This window comes from Peromyscus californicus, unplaced genomic scaffold (genome assembly GCF_007827085.1).
Source record: "Peromyscus californicus insignis strain IS unplaced genomic scaffold, ASM782708v3 Scaffold_2__1_contigs__length_46816999, whole genome shotgun sequence".
NCBI lineage: Eukaryota > Metazoa > Chordata > Mammalia > Rodentia > Cricetidae > Peromyscus > Peromyscus californicus.
This window is the reverse complement of record NW_026294540.1, coordinates 11,918,857-11,941,556: the sequence shown is the minus strand read 5'-3', so window position 1 is coordinate 11,941,556 and position 22,700 is coordinate 11,918,857. Positions and strand designations below refer to the sequence as shown.

General features: G+C 44.6%; 1 protein-coding gene across 5 annotated transcripts in view; it reads right to left on the bottom strand.

Annotated features, from left to right (window-relative positions):
* Positions 1-22,700, bottom strand: part of Tmem116 (transmembrane protein 116) — a 98,244-nt gene that overhangs the window by 71,149 nt on the left and 4,395 nt on the right. For all 5 annotated transcript variants that reach the window (XM_052755253.1, XM_052755254.1, XM_052755255.1 and 2 more), the window contains exons 2-4: positions 17,031-17,077; positions 15,796-15,859; positions 13,143-13,274 (exon numbers count right to left, since the gene is read on the bottom strand). In XM_052755253.1, coding sequence (XP_052611213.1) covers positions 13,143-13,274; positions 15,796-15,859; positions 17,031-17,077 — 243 coding nt within the window. The remainder of the gene's footprint in view (positions 1-13,142; positions 13,275-15,795; positions 15,860-17,030; positions 17,078-22,700) is intronic.

The following is a 22,700-nucleotide window of genomic DNA, read 5'->3' as shown; positions in this document are numbered from 1 at the left end:
AGAAACGGACTTATGGGAACTGGAGAGATGGCTTCGTAGTTAAAAGCACTTGCTGCTTTTGCAGAGGACCTTGGTTCAGTTCTCAGCACCCACAGCAGGCTACTCACAAGTGCCTGTAACTCCAGCTCTAGGGGATCTGATACCCGCTTCTGGACTGCACTAGCACCCTTATGCATGTGTACAAACACATATATACATAAATAAAAATAAAATGAACCATCTTCTTAAAAAAGAACCAAAGAGCTAACTCATATGATAAAAAAGAAACCACATGACACCATGTAAGGGATGAATTCCTGCTCCTGCACAGCTAAGGTGACAAGATTTACTCTTCAACCTCATGTAAGCAAAAGCTGGAGCTGGGGAGACAGCTCACTGGATGACACACTTACCACACCAATAAGGGAAGTTCAAATCCCCAATACCCACAGACAAAGCCAGGCATAGGCCACCAAGATGGTTCAGCAGGTAGAGGATGCACGCGCGCGTGTACACACACACACACACACACACACACACACACACACACACATAGGCTATACATGTATAAAAATTTTAAAAAGGCTGGCTGGGTGGTGGTGGTGCACACCTTTAATCTCAGCACTCGGGAGGGAGAGCCAGGCGGATCTCTGTGAGTTCGAGGCTAGCCTGGTCTACAGAGTGAGAGCCAGAAAAGGCACCAAAACTATACAGAGAAACCCTGTCTCGAAAAACCTAAAATAAAATAAAATTAAAAATAAAAAATTTAAAAAGAAGCCAGACACCACTACATGTGCTTGTGCAGAGACAGGTGAGTCCCAGGACCTGCTAGTCAAAGTGATGAGCTTGAGAGAAAATAAGAAACCCTGTCTCAAGGAATATGGCATAAAGCTATAAAGGAAAACAACCATCATCTTCCTTTGGTCTCTACATACATGTACATGAATTGCCATATGTGCACATGCATATGTCCATGTGCACAGACACACACAGAGACAGACAGATATAATTAACCTAAGTGATTTCTGGAAACAGTATTTTGTCCATATATTAAAAAGGCAAGCCGGGCGGTGGTGGTGGTGGTGGTGGTGGTGGTGGTGGTGGTGGTGGTGGTGGTGGTGGTGGTGGTGGTGGTGCACGCCTTTAATCCCAGCACTCAGGAGGCAGAACCGGGTGGATCTCTGTGAGTTCGAGGCCAGCCTGGGCTACAGAGTGAGTTCCAGAACAGGCTCTAAAACTACACAGAGAAACCCTGTCTCGAAAAACCAAAAAAAAAAAAAAAAAAAAAAAGGCAAAAAGAACTGTAACAACACAAAGAGGCAATTACTACATGATAGTGCTTACAGAGCCAGACCTGAGTGTGGACTAGAGTGGTGGTTGCTAGGGGCGACGGGGAAGGGAGTGTCTGTCCACTAGTGCACTCTGGAGAGTGATAGGATAAGCTGCACAGGGTTTGGAGAGGATCATAATGTCTAAGATTAATTATGGTGGTGTGTATCTGGGGTCTACCCCTTATGAAAAGGTTAGTGAGGACAACCAAGAGAAGGGATAAACAGAGGTCTATTGCATTAGGATGGTGCTATCTGGGAGTCAAACCACAGAAATAAAGGTAAAAATGTATCCCCAAAAGAAAACTGATAAGCTTAGTATAATTATAAACATGTTGTATCTTTCTTCCTATTCCTCGTTTCTTTAAGAACACATTATAAGCCAGGTTATGGTGGCCCACACCTTTAATCCCAGCACTCAGGAGGCAGAGGCAGGCAGATCCCTGAGTTCGAGGCCTGCCTGGTCTACAGAGCGAGTTCCAGGACAGCCAGGGCTATACAGAGAAACCCTGTCTCAAAAACTAAAAACCAACCAACCAACCAAACATAAACTCCAAAATACACATTTTAAAAAAGGATCATCCTAGCACTGTACTGTTGGTTTGTAACGAGTACATGTGTCTAGTAATATGTGTAGGAACAGTGCAAAACGGAGAAATGAAGCTACGAAGACGCTCTTTATTGTACAATGTTCTAATAGTAGACCCACTGCAAACTGAAACTATTTCTGAGCATTGTAGTGTGACAATACAGTACACTGGAGTCTGGCTGTTTGCCCTTGAGACTATGTGTATCGCTGACTGGGAGGGAGCTGTAGCTGACATGTCCTAGGACCCTGAGAGTTTAGAATTGCCAGCCTAGGAAACAACTAAAATTCAAAATCTGAAGTACAATTTCTACCTAAGGCATACTGCTTTCACGTCTTTTTTTTTTTTTTTCTTTTGTTGTTTGCAAGAGTCTCACTATGTAAGTTTGACTGGCCTGGAACTCACAAAGATCTGCCAGTCCCTGCCTCCTGAGTGCTGGGATTAAAGGTGTGCGTTACCATGATCACTTCTTTTTAAGAAAAAATAAATAAATAAATAACGTCTACAGTAAAATGTGAAATGTGACCTGGTCATTTGTTTTCCCTTTTGCTGACCTATGGGTAATTTCACTTAAGGCCAGTAGAGGGAGCCAGGATATCATGAAACAGATTCCTCAATGAACTCAGGCACAATAAACGTTCCTTTATTTTCTCATATGTAAAGAGGAGAGGAAACTGATTGGGCTGGGAAAAATTTGATTAATTTTAAAAAAATTAAAAACTTGGGCCGGGCAGTGGTGGCGCACACCTTTGAGCCCAGCACTCGGGAGGCAGAGGCAGGTGGATCTCTATGAGTTCGAGGCCAGGAAAGGCACAAAGCTACACAGAGAAACCCTGTCTGGAAAAACAAAAAAACAAAAACAAAAAAAAAAAAAAAAAAAAAAAAAATCTTTGGTGGGGCTGGAGAGATGGCTCAGGGGTTAAGAGCGCTGGTTGTTCTTCCAGAGTACCTGAGTTCAATTCCCAGCACCCACATGGCAGCTCACAACTGTCTGTGACTCCTGTTCCAAAGGACCTGACACCGTCACACAGACATACATGTGGACAAAACACCGATGTACACAAAATACAAATAAGTAAATTGATTAAAAAAAAAAAAAACTTGGCTGGGTGGTGGTGGTGCACATCTTTAATCCAGCACTTGGGAGGCAGAGGCAAGTGGATCTCTTGAGTTCAAGGCTAGCCTGGTCTACATAGGGAGTGATAAGTTTTTCCGCCGATAAGCCTCTCCACTGACGCAGCAATCCAAATTAAACCAAATCAGACTGAATTAGAAAAGCCCTGGTTTAATGGGTAAAGCGTTCCCGGGTGATTCTCTGGCGCCCCCCAGAGAAGAGACAGGAAGAGAGACTGGAAACCCACGTGTCTTTTTCGGGGATGCCACTTATATACCCTGTGGGAGCAGTCCTGAACCTCTCAGGGGTTGGAGCTGTGTTTGGTGGATTTGAAGGGGCAGGTTTAAGGAAAGAGACAGGGGAGGGGAGTTGAGCTGGATCTTCTACTAGACTCCTTCCAAACATGCTAGACTCTTTGGGTACAGTGATATCAGGGTGCCAGGGATTGCGGTGGAGCTCCCACCCAAACAGTGAGTTCCAGGCAAGGAGAAACCCTGTTTCTAAAAAACCAAAAAAAAAAAAAAAAAATTTAAAAAAGATTAAAAGCTTAAAAAAAAATCTGTAAAAAGCCTGAAAGGTAGTGCCAGAATTGTTGATTGTTGTAGTTAATTTTTTTCTTTTCTTTTCTTTTTTTGAGACAGGGTTTCTCTGTGCAGCCCTGGCTGTCCTGGAACTCGCTCTGTCGACCTAGCTAGCCTTGAACTCAGAGATTCACCTGCCTCTGCCTTCCAAGTACTGGGATCAAAGGCATGCAACATCCTTCCCACCCCACCCCACCCCTATTTCACATTTTCAACAATGAAGAGAAGTAATTAACTACAACTACAAGTCTAAGTCTGCTTTGTCTTTTTGTTTGTTTTGTTTTTCGAGACAGGGTTTCTCTATGTAGCTTTGCGCCTTTTCTAGAACTCGCCTTGTAGCCCAGGCTGGCCTCGAACTCATAGAGATCCGCCTGCCTCTGCCTCCTGAGTGCTGGCATTCAAGATGGCACCATGCTTAAACATGGCTAAAATAAACTGCGTGAGGCTAGACTCTAGAAGTCTGAACCAGCACTGGTTACTGAGGTGGGCTGAACTGGATTACCTTCTTGCCTGCCAAGGACCAGCACTCTGCTGGCTCTGCTATTCACAGAGACTTGTATACAAACCATTATAAAGTGTAGGGCTGGGCTGGAGAGGTGGCTCAGAGGTTAAGAGCACCGACTGCTCTTCCAGAGGTCCTGAGTTCAATTCCCAGCACCCACATGGTGGCTCACAACATCTGTAATGAGATCTGGCGCCCTCTTCTGGCCTGCAGGGACACATGCAGGCAGAACACTGTATACATAATAAATAAATAAATTTTAAAAAAATGTAGGGCTTAGAGTTAGGAGAGGTAAGCCCAAGGGGGCAGACAGGCACTGAGAACATAGTAACAAGCAAAGATCATGAAATCTAGTGAGATGCTTCACCTAAAACATTCTCTCTGTTGACGGAGAAAGCAACAGACCAGTGAGCATGTGAAGCAAACATCAAACCTGCCAGTGAATCTTTTTTTAAGCTCCAAAAATATGATAGTTCACATCAATCATGAGCAAGTACTCTTCAATTTTTGCCTAATTTGGTCTTCACCTTTACCCCAATTCCTGTTTTAAGTGAGAAAACTATGACTCAGACGTTTTAGATTGATTAAAAAGTACATGGCTACTTGTCATTATGAAGGCTTTTTTAAAATTTTAATTTCTGTCTTTTGAGACGGGGTTTCTCTGTGTAGCTTTGGAGCCTGTCCTGGAACTCACTCTGTAGACCGGCTTGGCCTTGAACTCAGAGAGATCCACCTGCCTCTGTCTCCCAAAAGCAAGGATAAAAGATATGTGCTACCATGACTGGCTACCAAGGCTACCAATGCAGTTTCTCATTTGCTGTAGACATGAATGTATTAAAAACAAACAAACAAAAAAGCCCCATTGCCACTACATTTTCTATGTACCATTTTGTTGGCAATCAACCTGTTGGGAACATTGTGTTGCTAAGGAGGTTTCGGGAAATACTACATATTATCAATACGGCGCCTGCTCGGAGCACGGACCTTTGTGAGTCTCTCCCAGCTGCTAACAGTAAGGTACTCTGTACATACGGGAAGTCTGACTAGGGCAGAGTGGGTCAGAACATTTAGCTGGTATCTCCCTTCTTGCAAAGCAGGCCGATCACCAACCAGACTAAGAATGTGTTCTGTGTGCAAAGACCTCATTGAGGAATGCTGGAGGAAGTCTTTCTGTACACTGTGAGTATATGCTGTTCCCACTGGTTAAAAAATAAGCTGCTTTGGCCTATGGCAAAGCAGCTTAGAGGCATTCGGGAAATCCAAGAAGAGAGACAGGAAAGAGAAAGGCAGGGTCTGGAGAGACATCAGCCTGCCGCCCAAGGTGCAACATGCCAGCAGAAAGGTAAAGCCATGGAACATGTGGCAAAACACAGTTTAATAGAAATGGGTTAATTTAAGATATGAGCTAGGTAGCAAGAGATCTGCCATAGGCCATATAGTTTATAAATAGTATTAAGCCTCTGAGTAATTATTTCATAAGCACTGCGGGACCTCAGAGCTGGGTGGGACCAGGAAAACTTACTGCCACAGAGGAATCTTCAACTTTTGGGAATCTTTACCTTCAGTGACTTTAGAAGACAGTGAAGGAATCAAATCACACCTGCTAAATCCCTTAAGTAACAATTTGACTTTACAAAAACAAAACCCAAAAACACCACCAATAAAAAAAACCCCACAGCTAATAGGTAGAAAAGATGGAATTTGGATTTTTTTTTTGTCATTGTTGATTTTTCAAGACAGGATTTCTTTATGTTAACAGAGCCCTGGCTGTCCTGGAACTCAATTTATAGACTAGGCTGGCCTTGAACTCACAGAGATTCACTGGCCTCTGCCTCCCAAGTGCTGGGATTAAAGGCATGCACACCATTCCCGGCTGTTGTTTTGTTTTTGAGACGAGGTCTCTGCAGCTTTGGCCAATCCAGAACCCACCATATAGAGCAAGCTGGCCTTGAACTCACAGAGATCTGCCTGCCTCTGCCTCCCCAGGCTATGTGGCCAAAGACTCTGGAACGTTAACTCTAAGCCACAAACATGATGTCATTTGCAACCCAAACTGACATCTCTATAGTATGTGACCAGCATGCTCTTTCAGGAACTAGAAACCCACATTTCAGTCCAGAACACCCAAGAACAAAGACACGCTGGAGGGCATTTCTAACGTCATCATTGCTCCCTGCTCTTGTCTCTGCTCGACAGAAGTCTGAGCAGAGCAGCCCTCTGGAAAAAAGCACAGCATTTGTTCCTGACTCCAAGCTTGACCTAGAGGACAATTTAAAACACCTCAGCATCTCAAACCATGGAGCAGAGGAGACGGTGCAGGGAAGAGACAAGGACTCACTCAAATGTGACTCTGGTACCATAAACCTGTTTACTGATTGGCCAAGTGGACAAAAGAAATAACCTTTAAAAACCCCAAACATCCTATTAATCAAAGCAAAGATTATTCCTGATGGATTGGCTCTCTCAGCCACTTTGCTGCCTAGTAAGATCTGGAAGGGAAGACCAGGTCTGAATAAATGTTGACTTCTTGTGTTCCAGCTCTGTGAAGTGGCCTCAGGTACTCCAGCTTGGCCAAGCCTGTTCCCTTACCGCTCTGGGCTCCATGAAAGTCTTCCATTACCTGAATCAGGTTCAGGAACAGTGCTCACATGCTCGAGCTATGCAAACAGAAGGTGAACAAGTCTAATTTTTACCCCTTGTTCATCCAGGCAGAGAAGGAAAATCAAGGAAGATCCTGAGGCTTCTTGAAGCTTCAGCAGGCCTAGCGCACGAACGACATTCACTGGCTGATAATGAAGCTGGTCTACACACACAACAAAGTGTCCGCAATAATAATGGATTTCTGATAGGGGGCTAAGTTTACCATTTGTTTTTTAGAGACTTATTTTTATTTTATGTCTATGTGTGTTTTGCCTTTACTCTGTATGCACCACATTTGTGCTTGACCCCTGGGAGGCCAGAGGAGAGGGTCCAATCCCCGGGAGCTGGAGTTAGGGGTTGGAAGCCACAGTGTATACTGAGAACAAACCCCGGGCCTCTGTGAGAACAAGTCCTCTCACCCACTGAGCCATCTTCCCAGCACCAAGAACCACCATCTGTGCTGGAACTCACTTTACAGACCAGGCTGGCCTCAAACTCACAGAGATCCAGCAGCCTCTGGCTTCCTAGTGCTGGGATTAAAGGTGTGCACCACCACACTAGGTGATAATTGTTTTTAAATATTCTTTTTGTTTTATTTTTCGAGACAGGGTTTCTCTATGTAGCAACCCTGGCTGTCCTGGAACTCACTATGTAGACCAGGTTGGTCTCAAACTCACAGAGACCCGCCTGCCTCTGCCTCCTGAGTGTTGGGATTAAAGGAATATACCACTGCCCAGCTTTTTAAAATTTTCTTAATTCACCAAAACAAAAAGTAGAGGACATTATATCACCTCCCAGGGATTTTCTTTCTTTTTTTTTTTTTTTTTTTGGTTTTTCGAGACAGGGTTTCTCTGTGTAGCTTTGCGCCTTTCCTGGAACTCGCTTTGGAGACCAGGCTGGCCTCGAACTCACAGAGATCCGCCTGGCTCTGCCTCCCGAGTGCTGGGATTAAAGGCGTGCGCCACCACCGCCCGGCCCAGGGATTTTCTTTTTATTCATCTGCAAAATGATGAAGCCTAGGAACCACTGTGCTCCTTGGCATGTCACATAGCTTTCCTAGAAAAGCAACAGTTTCACACAAGTGGAAATCAAGTACGCCTTTGGCAGGAGGATCTCTGTGAGTTCAAAGTCAGCCCGGTCTATAAAGCAAGCTCCAGGACAGCCAGGGCTGTTACACAGAGAAAACCTATTTTGAAAACACACAAATGGCCCCAATAGGGAGTGGCACTATTAGGAGGTGGGGCTTGTAGCAGGAGGTGTGGCCTTGTTGGAGGAAGTATATCACTGGGGTGGACTTTGAGGTTTCAAATGCTCAGTTGGGAGGTGGTGGTACATGCCTTTAATCCCAGAGGCAGGTGAATCTCTGAGTTCGAGGGAGGCCTGGTCTACCGAGGGAGTTCCAGAACAGCAGGGCAACACAGAGAAACCCTTTTGAAACAAAACAAACAAACAAAAAATGCTCAAGCCAGGCCCAGTGTCTCTCTTCCTGCTGCCTTTGGATCTGGATGTAGAACTCTCAGCTCCTTCTCCAGCACCATGTCTGCCTGTATATCGCCATGTCCTGCCATGCTGATAATGGACTAACCTCTGAAACTGTAAGCCAGCCCCAGTTAAATGCTTTCTTTCAAAGGAGTTGTCGTGGTCATGGTGTCTCTTCACAGCAACAGAACACTGACTAAGACAATGTGCAGGGATGAGAAGAGGAAGGAAAGGAACTATACTCCCTGCCACTATGAGAACAAACTGTCCTGGAGCTCCCATTCCTGCTGCCACTATGTTCTGTGTAAGAAAATCACCAAGAAGACAAGATCCAACTCCTGAAAACTGTCCCGAGTTCCACATATGCACCACAGCATGTGCACAGGAACACACACAGAGAACACAATCTAGAAACATTATAAAATGCCAGTCTGAGACCTGAAGAGTAAAGAACAGCAGGGGACTGTAGATGGAAGTCAAAGGTGGTGAAGTGAGCTGTACGGAAGATAGTCTCTCAACTCTTTTACTTCTCTCTCTCCACTGTCACAAGTGTGCCTTGATGTGATAGTTGATGTTGGCATCTGTTGGCTGTACAATCACGTGGGAGACTGAGTGACCTCACCTACCTGTGTGTGTCATCGTCCCATGGGCACGGATGGGAGGAGGAGGGACAGGGAGGAAGCCAGATGGGCACCAGCCTGCACCTCCTGACATGGTGTCACCTAGCTCACACTCCTGCTGCCACCAACAAGCAATCTTGAACCCAATGTTCTGAAACTATGAGCCAAAATACATCTTCCCTTCTTCCTTCCTATCAGGTACTCCGGTCACAGCGACACAAAAGTATTAAGAACCTAGTCACACTGCTCCTCAACAGCACATACAACTCAGACGGAGACCAGACAAAGTCTCCCATAAGCGGGATGTTCTGGAGGGAATGCCGGAGTGAGAGGACCGGACCAGAGAGCTTTGGCTTTGTTATAAAGACACACAGGTCTCAGCTTAGTCATGCACCACCTGCATGCACAAATGGGCCAATCCAGACATGAAGGCACAGAAAACTGGACTGAGGTTGAGCACATATGTGACAAGACACAATTACCATTCTTGACTTAATCAATCTCCAGAAACTTATGGAAGGATCCAGCATCTGTGTGACACCATTCACAACATCAAAGATGCAATCCTAAACTACAGGACATGTAATTAACAGGAAAACGTGAAAAGATCAGGAAGAGTACTCTAGGAAAGACCAATAAAAAACATCTTATACATACATTCAGAGTGGCCACTGTAACACACATCCTCCAGGGGGTAAAGCAACACTCAGTGTGGCCATGGTAACACACATCCTCCAGGAGGTAAAGCAATACTCAGTGTGGCCATGGTAACACACATCCTCCACAGGGTAAAGCAACACTCAGTGTGGACACTGTGACACACATCCTCCAGGGGGTAAAGCAACATTCCGGAGAGGTCACTGTAACTCATATACGCCAGTGGGTAAAGGACAACACAATGCAATGGTTTAGAGGGTGATGGAAATAGAAATGCTTTTCTTTCTCAATTATCCTGATGATTTCATGAGTGATGGTTAGTACCGATGCCAACTTGACGGGATCCAGACTCACTTAGGAGACGAGCTTCCAGGCATGTCTGGTTGGGGCTCTCTAGATTGGGTTAGCTGAGGTAGGAAGACTCACCCTAAAGGTGAGCAGCACCATCCCATGGCTGGGGCCCTGGACTGCACAAAGGAAGAATGCAAGCTGAGCACCAGCGTTCATCTCTCTGTTTCCTGAGAGGTGCAACGTGATCAGCTGTCTCACGTCCTGCCACCATGCCTTTGGACTGCACCTTCAGACTGTGAGCACAGATAACCCCCCTGCTCTAAGGTGCCTTTGTCAGGTGTGTTGTGGAAGCAACAAGGGAAGTGATGAATGAAGACGCACATACAATCACACTGGTTAGACCATCCACCTACATATCCATGCACCTCCTACACACAACACACACAGTAAAGTATATTTTTACTGCAGAGATAGCTCAACACAGCTGTAAGGGAGAAAAGTGACATTAATCACATCTATACCAAGCACAAGGTGAGTGTTATTACCAGCCATTTAGCAGACCAGGACATTGAGGCTCAGAGAGGTGAAGTAACTGCCCAGAGTCAAAGTTAATCCAGAAACCCAAAGCTGACTTTTTATGTTTTAATAAATTCAACAGAACATTTGATCGGTATGTGGGTATTCTATGGTGTGTATATGTGTTTGTATGGGCATGTGCACACATGTGTGTTCAGATGCACAAGTGTACACACATGTGCGTGTGGAGGCCAGAAGTCAACTTCAATTGTCTTCCTTGATTGTACTCTATGTTATTTTTTGAGGCAAAGTCTCTCGCTGGGCCATTAGGCTCACCAATTAGGTTAGGCCGACTGATCAGCAAGTCCCAGAGATCCACCTGTCTTTACACCCCTCCAGCACCAGATTATAGGTGTGCACCACCTCACTCAACGTTTCCAAAGGTACTGGGGACCCCATCTCAGGTCCTCATACTTGAGTGGCAGACACTTTACCAACTGAACCTTCCTCCCAGTCCCTTCAATGAATATTTGTCGTTGTTGTTTTTAATTCCAAAGACTATAATAGCTCTTCATCTGAAAAAATATGACCTTGACTCTACTTAACTAGTGTAGTTATTGGCAGGGTTGAACAAAGTATATCTCTAAAAGAGTTAAAGCCCTCCATGATTCATGACATGTAAATACACGGATTCTACAGTGCCAGTCACACATTACAGGTTGTGTATCCCATGTCTGAACTAGTTGGTAGTGTTTAAGATTTGAGATATCTGCTGTGCAGTGGTGGTGCACGCCTTTAGTCCTAGCACTCGGGAGGCAGAGGCAGATGGATCTCTGTGAGTTCCAGGTCAGCCTAGTCTACAGAGCTAGTTCTAGGACAGCCAAGGCTACACAGAGAAACCCTGTCTTGAAAAAAACAAATGAACAAAAAAAAAATTTAAGATATTTTTAGATTGGGAATATGCATCTGTATGCACACACACAGATACATATGGCTGTGCACATACACAGATACATGTATGCATGCACACACACACAAGATATGCTGGGGAACCTCCAAGTCTAAACAAGAGGTTTATTGTGTTTCATATATGAAATATTAGACATATTTTCCAAAGGTAATTTTTAAAAAAACACTGTGACTATGTGCATTTTGACTATGACCTGCCACAGGAGGCCCTCTGTACATTTTCTTACAGAATTTCATATTCTTGATAATTTCACCTTTCTGATGATATGGTCTCAACTTGTGTTACTTTCCTAGTAAAAGAGAAGACATTTCCCCTTAAGTAACAGACTCCAGAGAACGTCCATTTTAACCTCTTCTTTTTTCACACCGCAACTCTCAGAGATTCAGAAGCAGCAGCCCACAGTGATGGTGTTATACAACTTAATTTACTGATACAGTTCACGGAAGGCATGATGTGACCCTACACCATAACCGGTGGTGTCTTTAAAACTCACTGTTTTTTTTTTTTTTTTTTTTTTTGGTTTTTCGAGACAGGGTTTCTCTGTGTAGCTTTGCGCCTTTCCTGGAACTCACTTGGTAGTCCAGGCTGGCCTCGAACTCACAGAGATCCGGCTGGCTCTGCCTCCCGAGTGCTGGGATTAAAGGCGTGCGCCACCACCGCCCGGCAAAACTCAATGTTTATTACAGCCTCACAGCACAAAACTATGTAGTCATTTTAAAAGTTACAGAAAAAGTATTTCAGTATATGGAAATATGGTCAAAATAGGACTAACAGATCATTACAAAAACATTAATCTACTATTTTATACATTTAAAAAATATACCCAGAAAAAAATTTATATGACTATGTGTGGGTGATTTTATTGTCTTATATATTTCTGAATTTTCAAAAATTCTATTAGAAGTAATATTTTGTTCTGCTTTTTTGGACTTGTTTTTTGAGACAGGGTTTTTCTGTGTAGCCCAGCTGGGTCTGAAACTCTAGATCCTCTTTTGTCCATCTTCTGAGTTGGATGACAGGCATGCACTGTGCTCATGGCAATAGCCATTTTTTTTTTTTTCCGGAGCTGAGGACCCAACCCAGGGCCTAGCAGCTAAATCCCCAACCCCTTAATTTAATTTTTAGATTTTTTTGTTTTGTTTTGTTTTTTGTTTTTGTTTTTGAGACAGGGTTCTCTGTGTGGCTTTGGAGCCTTTCCTGGAACTCACTTTGTAGCCCAGGTTGGCCTCGAACTCACAGAGATCCACCTGCCTCTGCCTCCTGAGTGCTGGGATTAAAGGTGTGTGCCACCACCACCCGGCAACAGCCATTTCTTAATGCTATTTACTCATTGTATCCATGAGCATACACATGCACACAAGCCCGCAGTGTACGTGTGGTGGAAGTGGGGGTGAAGGGTCAGAGGGCAACTTGTGGGAATCAGTTTTTACTTCCACCATGTGGATCCTGGTATTGAACACAGGTCATCAGACTTGGTGGCAGGTTCCTTTACCCACTGAGCCATCTCACAGGCCTGGCAGTAGCTTTTCTTTCTTTTTCTTTTTCCTTCTCTCTCTCCTTCAATTTTTTTTATTTTTGAAACAGGTCTTTCTATGCAGCCATGGATGTCCTGGAACTCACTGTGTAGCCCAGGCTGGCCTCTAACTCACGGAGATCCACCTGCCTCTGCCTCCTGAGTGCTGGGATTGAAGGCGTGCGCCACCACGTCCACCTTTGCAGTAGCTATTTTTAAGATGAAAAGTGATAAAACCGTTGTATCAAAGTGTAACAATGAGCAATGGGTCTGTGTGTTCATAATGGATCATCTGTGAGCTGAACTGTACTTAGATCTGAAGGGACCTTCCAGGCACAGTGTAGGTGGAGTCTAAGAATGCTCACCTCCCCGACTGTCTGTAGGTTATAGCAGATGCTGTCCTTGTGGGCTGCTGAAGTTCCATAGAGAAGTGCTTTTATGAGCCAGCAAATTCCCAGGAGCAGGTCAGAAAAGCTCAGATAAAAGAGTGGTTTTATCTGTCAAAAGCCACAAAATCTTAATTCAGTAAGTGATGTAGCTAGGAGAAAGAACATACAAATTATCTTTACATTTTGTGCTTTGAGTAGAAAGCTGGAGCCATTGTTTGTAAAGGAAGAGTCCAGATAGGAAGGGATCTGTGACCACTGTACTTCAAAGTCCTGGAGTAAGAGGGCTCATGAACAGCTCAGCCCTCTCACCCTTAGGGACACTCCTTCCTTAGCTATAGGGCCAAAGATAGAATGGACAGCTGAAAGGTTTACAGTGAAGCTGTAACGTAAGTGCCATGGGTGCACAGCCAACATAAAGGTAGATAATGATGTCATAAACTTCATGTTTACAGATGGAGCTGAGGACTTAAAAAGTGAGAGAAATGCCAGGATGAAAAATATGCTGCCTTTTAAGCCTTCTGACTACACTGATGAAGTCTTCACAGTTGCTTGGTCTTTGTATGCATTTGTGTGAGAATGGCATGTATGTAAATGTGCTCATATTGGAAGAAGTGTGCTCCTGTGTATGGACATGAGGACAAAAGAGGACTCTCCACCTTGTTCAGTGAGACAGGGTCTTTCACTGAATCCGTAATAGACTGATGACCAGCAACTCCAGTGGTCCTCTGTCTCCAGCTACACAGTACTGAGGCACAGGCATACACATGATCAAGCCCCGCCTTTTTTTTTTTTTTTTTTTTTTTTTTTTGGTTTTTTTCGAGACAGGGTTTCTCTGTGTAGCTTTGCGCCTTTTCCTGGAACTCACTTGGCAGCCCAGGCTGGCCTCGAACTCACAGAGATCTGCCTGGCTCTGCCTCCCGAGTGCTGGGATTAAAGGCATGCGCCACCACCGCCCGGCTAAGCCCCGCCTTTTACCTGAACTCAGGGCTCCAGTCTTTCACAGCACACACTCTTATTCCCTGAGCCAAATGCCCTAGTCCCTGATTGCTTACTTTTTAGTATCTTTTGGCCTCCCTGTTCCCAATTTTTTTTCAATCACTCTATTTTATTATTTAGTTAATTTTTGAGACAGGATCTCACTCTGTAAACCAGGCTGCCTTCCAGTTGCCTCTGCCTCCTGAGTGCAGGGATTAAAGGCGTGTGCCACTGCACCCAGCTCTTTTCTGATTATTCTACAGAAGAAATATAAAATGTTTATTGACACACAAGAGAAAAATCTAAGACATATGTAGTGATCATGAATGTAAGATACTATAAAATGTCGGCTCTCTTTAAATGCATCTTATTCTCTACAGATTTCCCTGTGGAATTTAACAAGCTGACTTGAAACCTGAAAAATGTATTAACCAGGTATAGCCGAACAGGCTGGTGATTGTGGTGCTCAGCAGACAAAGGCAGAGAATCAAGAATGTGAAGCTACCTGGACTACAGCAAGACTACCTGGGATTTATAACAAATGGTGTCAAAGGAATATTTAGGGTTTAAAGCACTAAGAAAACATATCTAGACTATACTAACACTGTATCTGTTTAACTCGGAGAGAACTGGTCTTCTGAAAAGCCTTGATCTGCTACTTGGGTGTGCAACTTAATCTTGGGCCTCTGTAGTTCCCTCAGGCGTGAAATGGGCCAAACCGCATTCTTCACGGTCTTCCAGACACAGCAGCTCCCCAGCACACACAGAGGCCACACTGTGGCTAGCTGTGAGCCATTTGGCCCGATTACAGCAATAATGGCTCCTGTCCTTTAAGATCTTTATTGAGCTGGCAAGAAGACCACTCATGCCAGCTCTTCATGAGTTGGGGGGTGGGGAGATTGGAGAGGTTGGGGGGGGTGCACATGTCAGCCTGTGTTTTATTCCGAGTTGGAGTCTCCATGCCCATCAGGAAGGCTTTTAACTTGAACATTTTGGTGTGATTATTTTTAAAAAGGATGTTTTTTCTTTTCAAAATGAAACTAATAGCTGAGGAGGATGGGACAGCAAACAAGTGTGTTTCAAGCAGACAAGTCTTGAAACTGCCTCTTGACCACACCAGTGTTCTCCTAAGTCAAGATCAGAAAGCTCACCTAAGCTGGCCGTGGTGGCGAATGCCCTTAGTTCCAGCACTCGGGAGGCCGAGGCAGGTGGATCTCTGTGAGTTCGAGGCCAGCCTGGACTACAGAGTGAGTTCCAGGAAAGGTGCAAAGCTACACAGAGAAACCCTGTCTCAAAAAAAAAAAAAAAAAGAAGAAGAAGAAGAGAAAGAAAGCTGCTCACCTGGAGGGAGGGCCTTACCACTCTTAAAACCCATACAGGCCTCAAACTTCAGACAGCAGCTTCCTTAGTCTTAATAATTCACAGTACAAAGAGAGCCACACTTAATAGCTAACCTCTAGGAACTGAAGGTTATAGCTACAATCCTGCCCAGAAGAAAAGGGAGTTCTGTGGACAGAGGGAAACATTCCCATCTATTATGAGGAAATTATTAGTAAAACAGAATTATCCAATGTGCACAGGTTGGTGCTTTCCTGGCACTTACATCAAAGGCTAAATCACCAGTAGTTCAAACTCAATGGAAAGACATTCTCACCTCTGCAGACGTCTGGGGGTTCTGGAACACAGCATAAGTGATAAGCGAACTCGAACCTATAACACTGAAAGACACAGACCATTGGCCATTACAATACAGTGGTAAAGAAGGACAAACATGGTATGTCCTCATTCATAAGTGGATTCTAGATATAAAGCAAAGAACAATCAGACTACAACCCACAGAACCATGGAGGCTATATATATAGCATGGGGGACCCTAGGATGACTGTGGCTTATAATAAGTTTTGGTTTTACTCAATTACTGAGCAAGCCTCAATGAAACATTTCACTATTAAGGTAAGAATTTATATTACAGCAGGCTGATAATAGAAAAATAAATTAATTAATTAATAAAAAAAGAAAAAAAACAATACAGCGGTAAGACTCCGATTTTTATAATTCATTGGCACAATTGATATGAAATATACCACACACATTTTTACATTTAGATTGCTTTGTGAATTTTCATGCCATCCTTGTCTAGAGGCATGCCAGTTTTCTCAGTATCATTCCAATTTCTCTCACTATGGAGCCTCTGACGGCCTAGACAGAACCCACTATGTAGACCAAGCTGGCCTCAAACTCAGTGATCCTCCTGCTTCAATCCCACAAGTGCTGGGATTAGATGTGAGCAACCATGTTCACCTTCCTCCCAGCGTTTAACATAGTCAGTTCTGAGGTGAGTGCCTGAAACTGGTCTGCACTAGTCCTGTCGACAGGCTGCGGGCATTTCAGATGAGTGCCCTTCGTCTGTTTCCTGTTTCTTAAATTCTTACTTCCACTGGGGGTGTAGGTGTGGTGACCCACCAGAGGAGGGAGACCTGAGGTCAATGTCAGTGTCGTCTTCTATCACTCCAGTTTTTGAGACAGGCTCTCTCACTGAACCTGGAGCTCCCAGATTCAGCTGGACTGGCTAGGCAGCAGCCCCCAAGATCCTCTGTCTCTGCCTCCCAAGGCTGAGACAAGAGGCAGGTAACAACAGAGCTGGCTTTTCATGTGAGTGCTGGGGAGCCTAACTCAGCTTCTCATGCTTAGGAAGCGAGCACTTTATCCACTAAGCCATCTTCCCAGTCCCTGTACCTTTTACTAGTGAGAAAATATCAACATAGGAAAAAATTTCTAACCAAAAAGTAAAATGCAACCCTCAAGAACAAGATGTAGAAAGCTGTACAGCTCTCCTGTTTGCTCATGCAATTCCAACAGTCATGTGACAGGAGACTGAAAAAAACATACCTGAGAGTAGCCGTGGCAAACTGTATCCACTGTATTGCAGGAAAAAACTAAACAAGAGAGAGGGAGAAAAGTCAATCTCTTACATTTAATGTTCAATCTGACTTCCGTTTTGGTGTTTATTAACCATCTCTTCAGCACAGACCTTCAAACCCACTCCAGGTCTGGGAAGGAGTGAAATATGAGCAGAGCTGTGCTAAGGCAGGACCTCGCTGCCCTCATCCCAACTCCTCATAAAAGTCAAATTTTAAAGGAAACAGAGCCCTGAGTGGGAAGTGACTGGGTAAGAACACAAAGTTGAGAAAAACCTTAAGAACGAAATGAGAGAGAGAGAGACAGAGACAGAGACAGAGACAGAGATACAGACAGAGAGACAGAGGGAGAGAGAGACAGAGAGAGGGGAAAGACTCAGGTTTCAGGGAGAACAGACAGACCTAAATGAAGGTGACTGACAGTTAAAAGGACAGAAGAGGGGGAATGATGCAGAGGGGAAGTTCCTGGTGTGGAGAGCAGCACTGTGAGTAAAACACAGAACAGAGGAAGAAAGAGCAGGAGGAGGGGAGGACGACCAGCTTTGACCTTACAGGGTCCCATCTGCCTTCCAGAGGGCTAGTCTCCAGCGGGAGGGCCATAAGGACTCCAGTCCCAGCGACCTCCAGCCCAGGCCCTTCTCAGTCAGGCTCCCAACAGGTAGCTCCACCCCTGCTTCAGCTGGGCTCCACCTCATCTAATCCTGCCCTTACCTTAAGGGCAGGAGGTGGAAGGGCCAAGGAGAGGGACAAAAACAGAAAGAGCAGGCGACAGAAGAAACCAAGTTGTAAGAAACATTAGAAAGTTTAAGACGGAGCAAGAGGCAGGAGTAATAAAAAGCAGAGAGAGTATTTCATAGTAAAAATAAAATAAAATAAAGTTGCAGAAGAGAAATAGAACAGGAAAAAGGGAAGAGAAAGAAATGGGGTAAAACAGAAGCCTGTTAAAACTGATCCCTGCTCGGGGCCAGAACGATGAGAAAGACGGCGGCGGCGGCGGCACATTCAATTAACACAGTTTCAGTCACAGTGAAAATCGAGAAGAGAAGAGCTTTCGTTTTGTTCTGTCTTTCTGTTTTGGTTTTTTTGAGACAGGGTTTCTCTGTGTAACCCTGGCTGTCCTAGAACTAGCTCTATAGACCAGGCTGGCCTGGAACTCACAGAGATCTGCCTGCCTCTGCCTCCGGAGTGCTGGGATTAAAGGTGTGCACCGCCACTGCCCAGTGAGAGAAGAGGTTATTAATGTTTGTTATATTCAATATTAACATATTAAATACTATTTTATGCCATGCCATTTACTCAGTACACTTAAGTGTAATCAATTTTGTATAGGTCAATGTGTTATGAGTCACACAAGGATAAACACAATCTAGATGGAGGCTTCCAGGAGCTTAGAACACAGTGGGGAAATGGTGTGAGCACCAAGAAACAGTCGGAATAGGGCAATGATGTAGAGAACAGCATGTGGGCAGCATCTGGGGAGAGTCTGACAGAGCCTGGGGGAGAGGAAACACAAGAACACTCATTGCTTTAACTATACTTTCCCATGCCCAGCAAACATCTCTCTTGTGTGTCTAAGTGCTGGGGACTGAGTCCAGAGCCTGCCAAACGTCACACATGCATGCTGACCACTGTCCCAGCTCTTGGATACTGTCACGAACACTTGCATGGCTGGAACGATTTAAACGCATGGTGTTCACATCACAGTGAGAGTACAGTCTAGCATGGAAGACCAGACATGGGTAAGTGGAAGACTTCATTTACTAACTTGTCTTAAACAAGTAAAGATCGGTAGGGAAGGGTCTTGGGAACATTTGGAGGTCTCTAATCATGTCCACTTCCTGAGGGTGTGGAGACCAGTGACAGTGTCACTGAGTGATAAGAAAATGCTCTCGGACAAAAGACTATTCTGTTCCTCAAGACAAATCTCAGATTGTTCAGAGAACTTTTCCCTTTGGCATATTGCTAAAGCGTCTATGCTACCTTCCTGCATGAATGCATGTGTGCCTGTGTGCATACACATGTGTATGTGTGTGTGCACATGTGTCTGTGTGTGCCTGTGTGTGTGCATGAGCACTTTCTCCTCGGAGCGCCTTTGCCTTCTTCTGCTACAAGGCTAACCCAAACCCAATGAAATCAGTCATATTCCGTTTCTGCTTCTGTGTTTAAGCACTTCTGTTGATTTGTGTGTATCTTCTTGTGTGGTTCTGAGATTGAACCCAGGAGCTCATGCACACCAGACAGCTGCCCCATCGCAACCCCATTCTTTTTTCTAAAAACCTCTATCACAAGTTCAGGTATATGTACCTTCAGTAACCATGATGGGTACAGCACATATGTTACATATCTGTCTACAAAACAGGAATTCTCTAAACTCCTAACAGGTGTATATGTTGTTTTGTTGCTGTTGGTATTTTTGTTCTTGTTCGGAAATAGGATCTCACTTAACCGCGGCCCTGCAGCCCTGAACTTGCTATGCAGCCTAGGATGGCCTTGAATTTGTAACAATCCTGCCTCTACCTCCAGAGTGCTGAAATTACAAAATGAGCCACAATACCCAGCCTGAGGCTTTACAATAATAATAATAATGGCTGACTTTTAAGTGGTTTCTATGTATAAAGATATATGCTGTGGTAGTGTGAATGTAATTGGGCTCCATAATCTCATAGGGTGCCGAATGTGGTGGTTTGAAAGAAAATAGCCCCCAAAGGGAGTGGCACTACTAGGAGGTGTGGTCTTGTTGAAGTAGGTGTGGCCTTGTTAGAGGAATTGTGGAGGTGGGCTCTGAGGTCTCCTATGCTCAAGCTACTCCCAGTGTCAGAGGTCACTTCCTGTTGTCTGTGGATCAAGATATAGGCAGCACCATGTCTGCCTGCATGCTGCCATGTCCTGCCATGATCATAATGGACAAAACCTCTGTAAGCCACCACCTCAAATGTTTTCTTTATAGGAGTTGCTGTGGTCTTGATGTCTCTTCACAGCAATAAAAACCTAACTAAGACATAGGTTAACATTTTAGTCCTTTCCCCAATTTTTTTGTTTTGTTTTTCAAGACAAGGTTTCTCTGTATAGTCCTTGCTGTCCTGGAACTCACTCTGAGACCAGACTGGTCTTAAACTCACAAAGATCTGCCTACTTCTGCCTCCAAAGTGCTGGGATTAAAGGTGTGCACCACCACCGCACAGGAAGGTATTAAAAAAGTCATACCAGGCTAACATGTTCTCTTTGGACAGAATAACTATAATGGGTGTATATGGCATTTGGACAGAGTAGCTGGTGAGAAACTTTAACAAACTTTGCCAGGCATGGTGGCCTACACCTTAAACCCAGCACTCGGGAGGCAGAGGCAGGCAGATATCTGTGAGTTCGAAGCTAGCCTGGTCTACACAGTGAGTTCCAGGAAAGCTAGGGCTACCTATAAAGACCCTGTCTCAAAGAACAACAATACTTTAGACTAAGCAGTCAACAATACTTAAGGTCATTTCTTGAACAAATAAACCCTGGCCACCATCTACACCCACGTGCTTCAGTAACACAGGTGAGAAGCTGAATTCTTCAGGCACCTTCCTTCCACAGGCTCAAGCAGGCTTGTTTCCAGGAACCTGGACCTGACTTCTGCCACTGGTGAAAACTGGGCATAAGCTGTTTGTGCCCTTGACATGGTGCATGGACAGGTCAGTCTCCCCGCAGCCGGGCTACAGCTCGGTGCTCTCAGAGGAGATGTTAGCCTGGTTTCCCGGCAGGACCCATACAATTTGGTCAGGATGTGTGTTCTGATTCCTGTAGAGTTCACTGGGGTCCCAAGAATCTTTATATCATGGGGACTCTGGGTACACCTGACCTGTGGAGAAAACTGTGAGGTGTCTGTCTGTGTGCATTCTTCACCTCCTCGTTCTGAATCAGCATGAATGAGGCCCAGTCAGTGACCCATCTCACCCGGACAGTCAATGTGTTGTTCTGTCTCTCCAGGACTCTCCCCACAGTCACTGTCAATATTTCAACCAACAGAATCCTTCCAAAAACAAAGCAAACCACCACTATCTCAGTTAGGGTTTTTATTGCCATCATGGTGGGAAGCATGGCGGCACTCGGGTATACGTGGTGTTGGAGAGGTAGCCGAGAGTTCTACATCTGGATCCGAAGGCATCAGGAATAGACTGAGACATACTTCCTCCAACAACATCACACCTCCTAAAAGTGACACTCCATATGAGCCTATGGGGACCATCTTTATTCAAACCATCACAACCACTACCAACAAAAACCCAAACATTAGCAACGACTGCAATTACCCCCATTTCAAACGCATTCGTTTCCACAGCCACATAGCTACTAGGAAAGTCAGTGAAACAAACTCTGCAAACTCCAAACTTCAGTAGACCCACAAAACTGCATCCAAAACCTCCCCAGAAGACAAAACCATGTATCATGATGGCAATCCAGTCTCTGCATTTAGACTTAGCACTGTAGCATCCATTAGCACGCCTCCTCCTTTCGACCTCCATGGAAAGCCAGGATGAGCCTTTAGATTTTCCCATCAGGACATCACTCAAGCAATTAAAACAACTGCTTCTGCAATGCAATTCATAGTAGAGGCATCAATGTGCCACCTCCAACCAATCTACTTCCTTCACTTCTTCCAAAACCTGATTCTACCTGCGTGAAGTAGTACATGTCTTTACTCTCAAACCTTGAGAGACAGGCAGGCAGATCCCTGGGTTCTCTGTGAGTGTGAAGCCTGCCTGGTCTACATAGTGAGTTCCAGGATATCCAGAGCTATACAGTGACTCTGTCTCACAAAAAACAAAACCAAAAAAAATCTACTTCTAGAGCTGAGAAGTCTCAGTAGGTAAAGAGCTTCTGAACAATCCTAATAACTAACGTTCAGAGTCCCAGAACCCACCTAACTCCTCTTCCTCTCCTCCTTTCCTCCTTCTCCTCCTCCTTCTTTTCTCTGTGTAGCCCTGGCTGTCCTGAAACTTGCTTTGTAGGCCAGGCTGGCCTTGAACTTACAGAGATCTGCTTGCCTCTGCCTTCCAAGTGCTGGCATTAAAGGCATGCGCCATCAACCTGGCCCAAGAGTTTGCAATTTTCTTAATAGGTTCTTATTGATTGTAAGACAGAACAGAAATTCTCAAGTTGGTTTTCAAGTTGCTCTCCTAACTTCAAACTATCTTACCATTTTGAGAATTCCTTCCCACCAAGGCACTCATCCCCTAAACTTTAGGGCCTAAAGCGGTCATTTCTATATGGGTCCCTTTCAGTAATTTCCCAGCTGCACTGAGCTTTGAGAACTTACCTGTTTCTACTTCCCATATGAAAGCCTGTAATCCACTGCACTCCTCCATACCCTTCTCAGTACCAAGACATCACTCTTCTACTTAGAGCCTACTTGAGGCAATATATTCAAAAGCAATTTTCCCTCTTAAAATTAATTTTTTTTTGTTTTTTCAAGACAGGGTTTCTCTGTGTTGTTTTGGTGCCTGTCCTGGATCTCGCTCTGTAGACCAGGCTGGTCTCGAACTCACAGAGATCCACCTGGCTCTGCCTCCCAAGTGCTGGGATTAAAGGCCTGCACCACCATCACCCGGCTAAAATTAATTTTAAAATATTTAAATTTTTTTTTTAGGTTTTTCAAAACAGG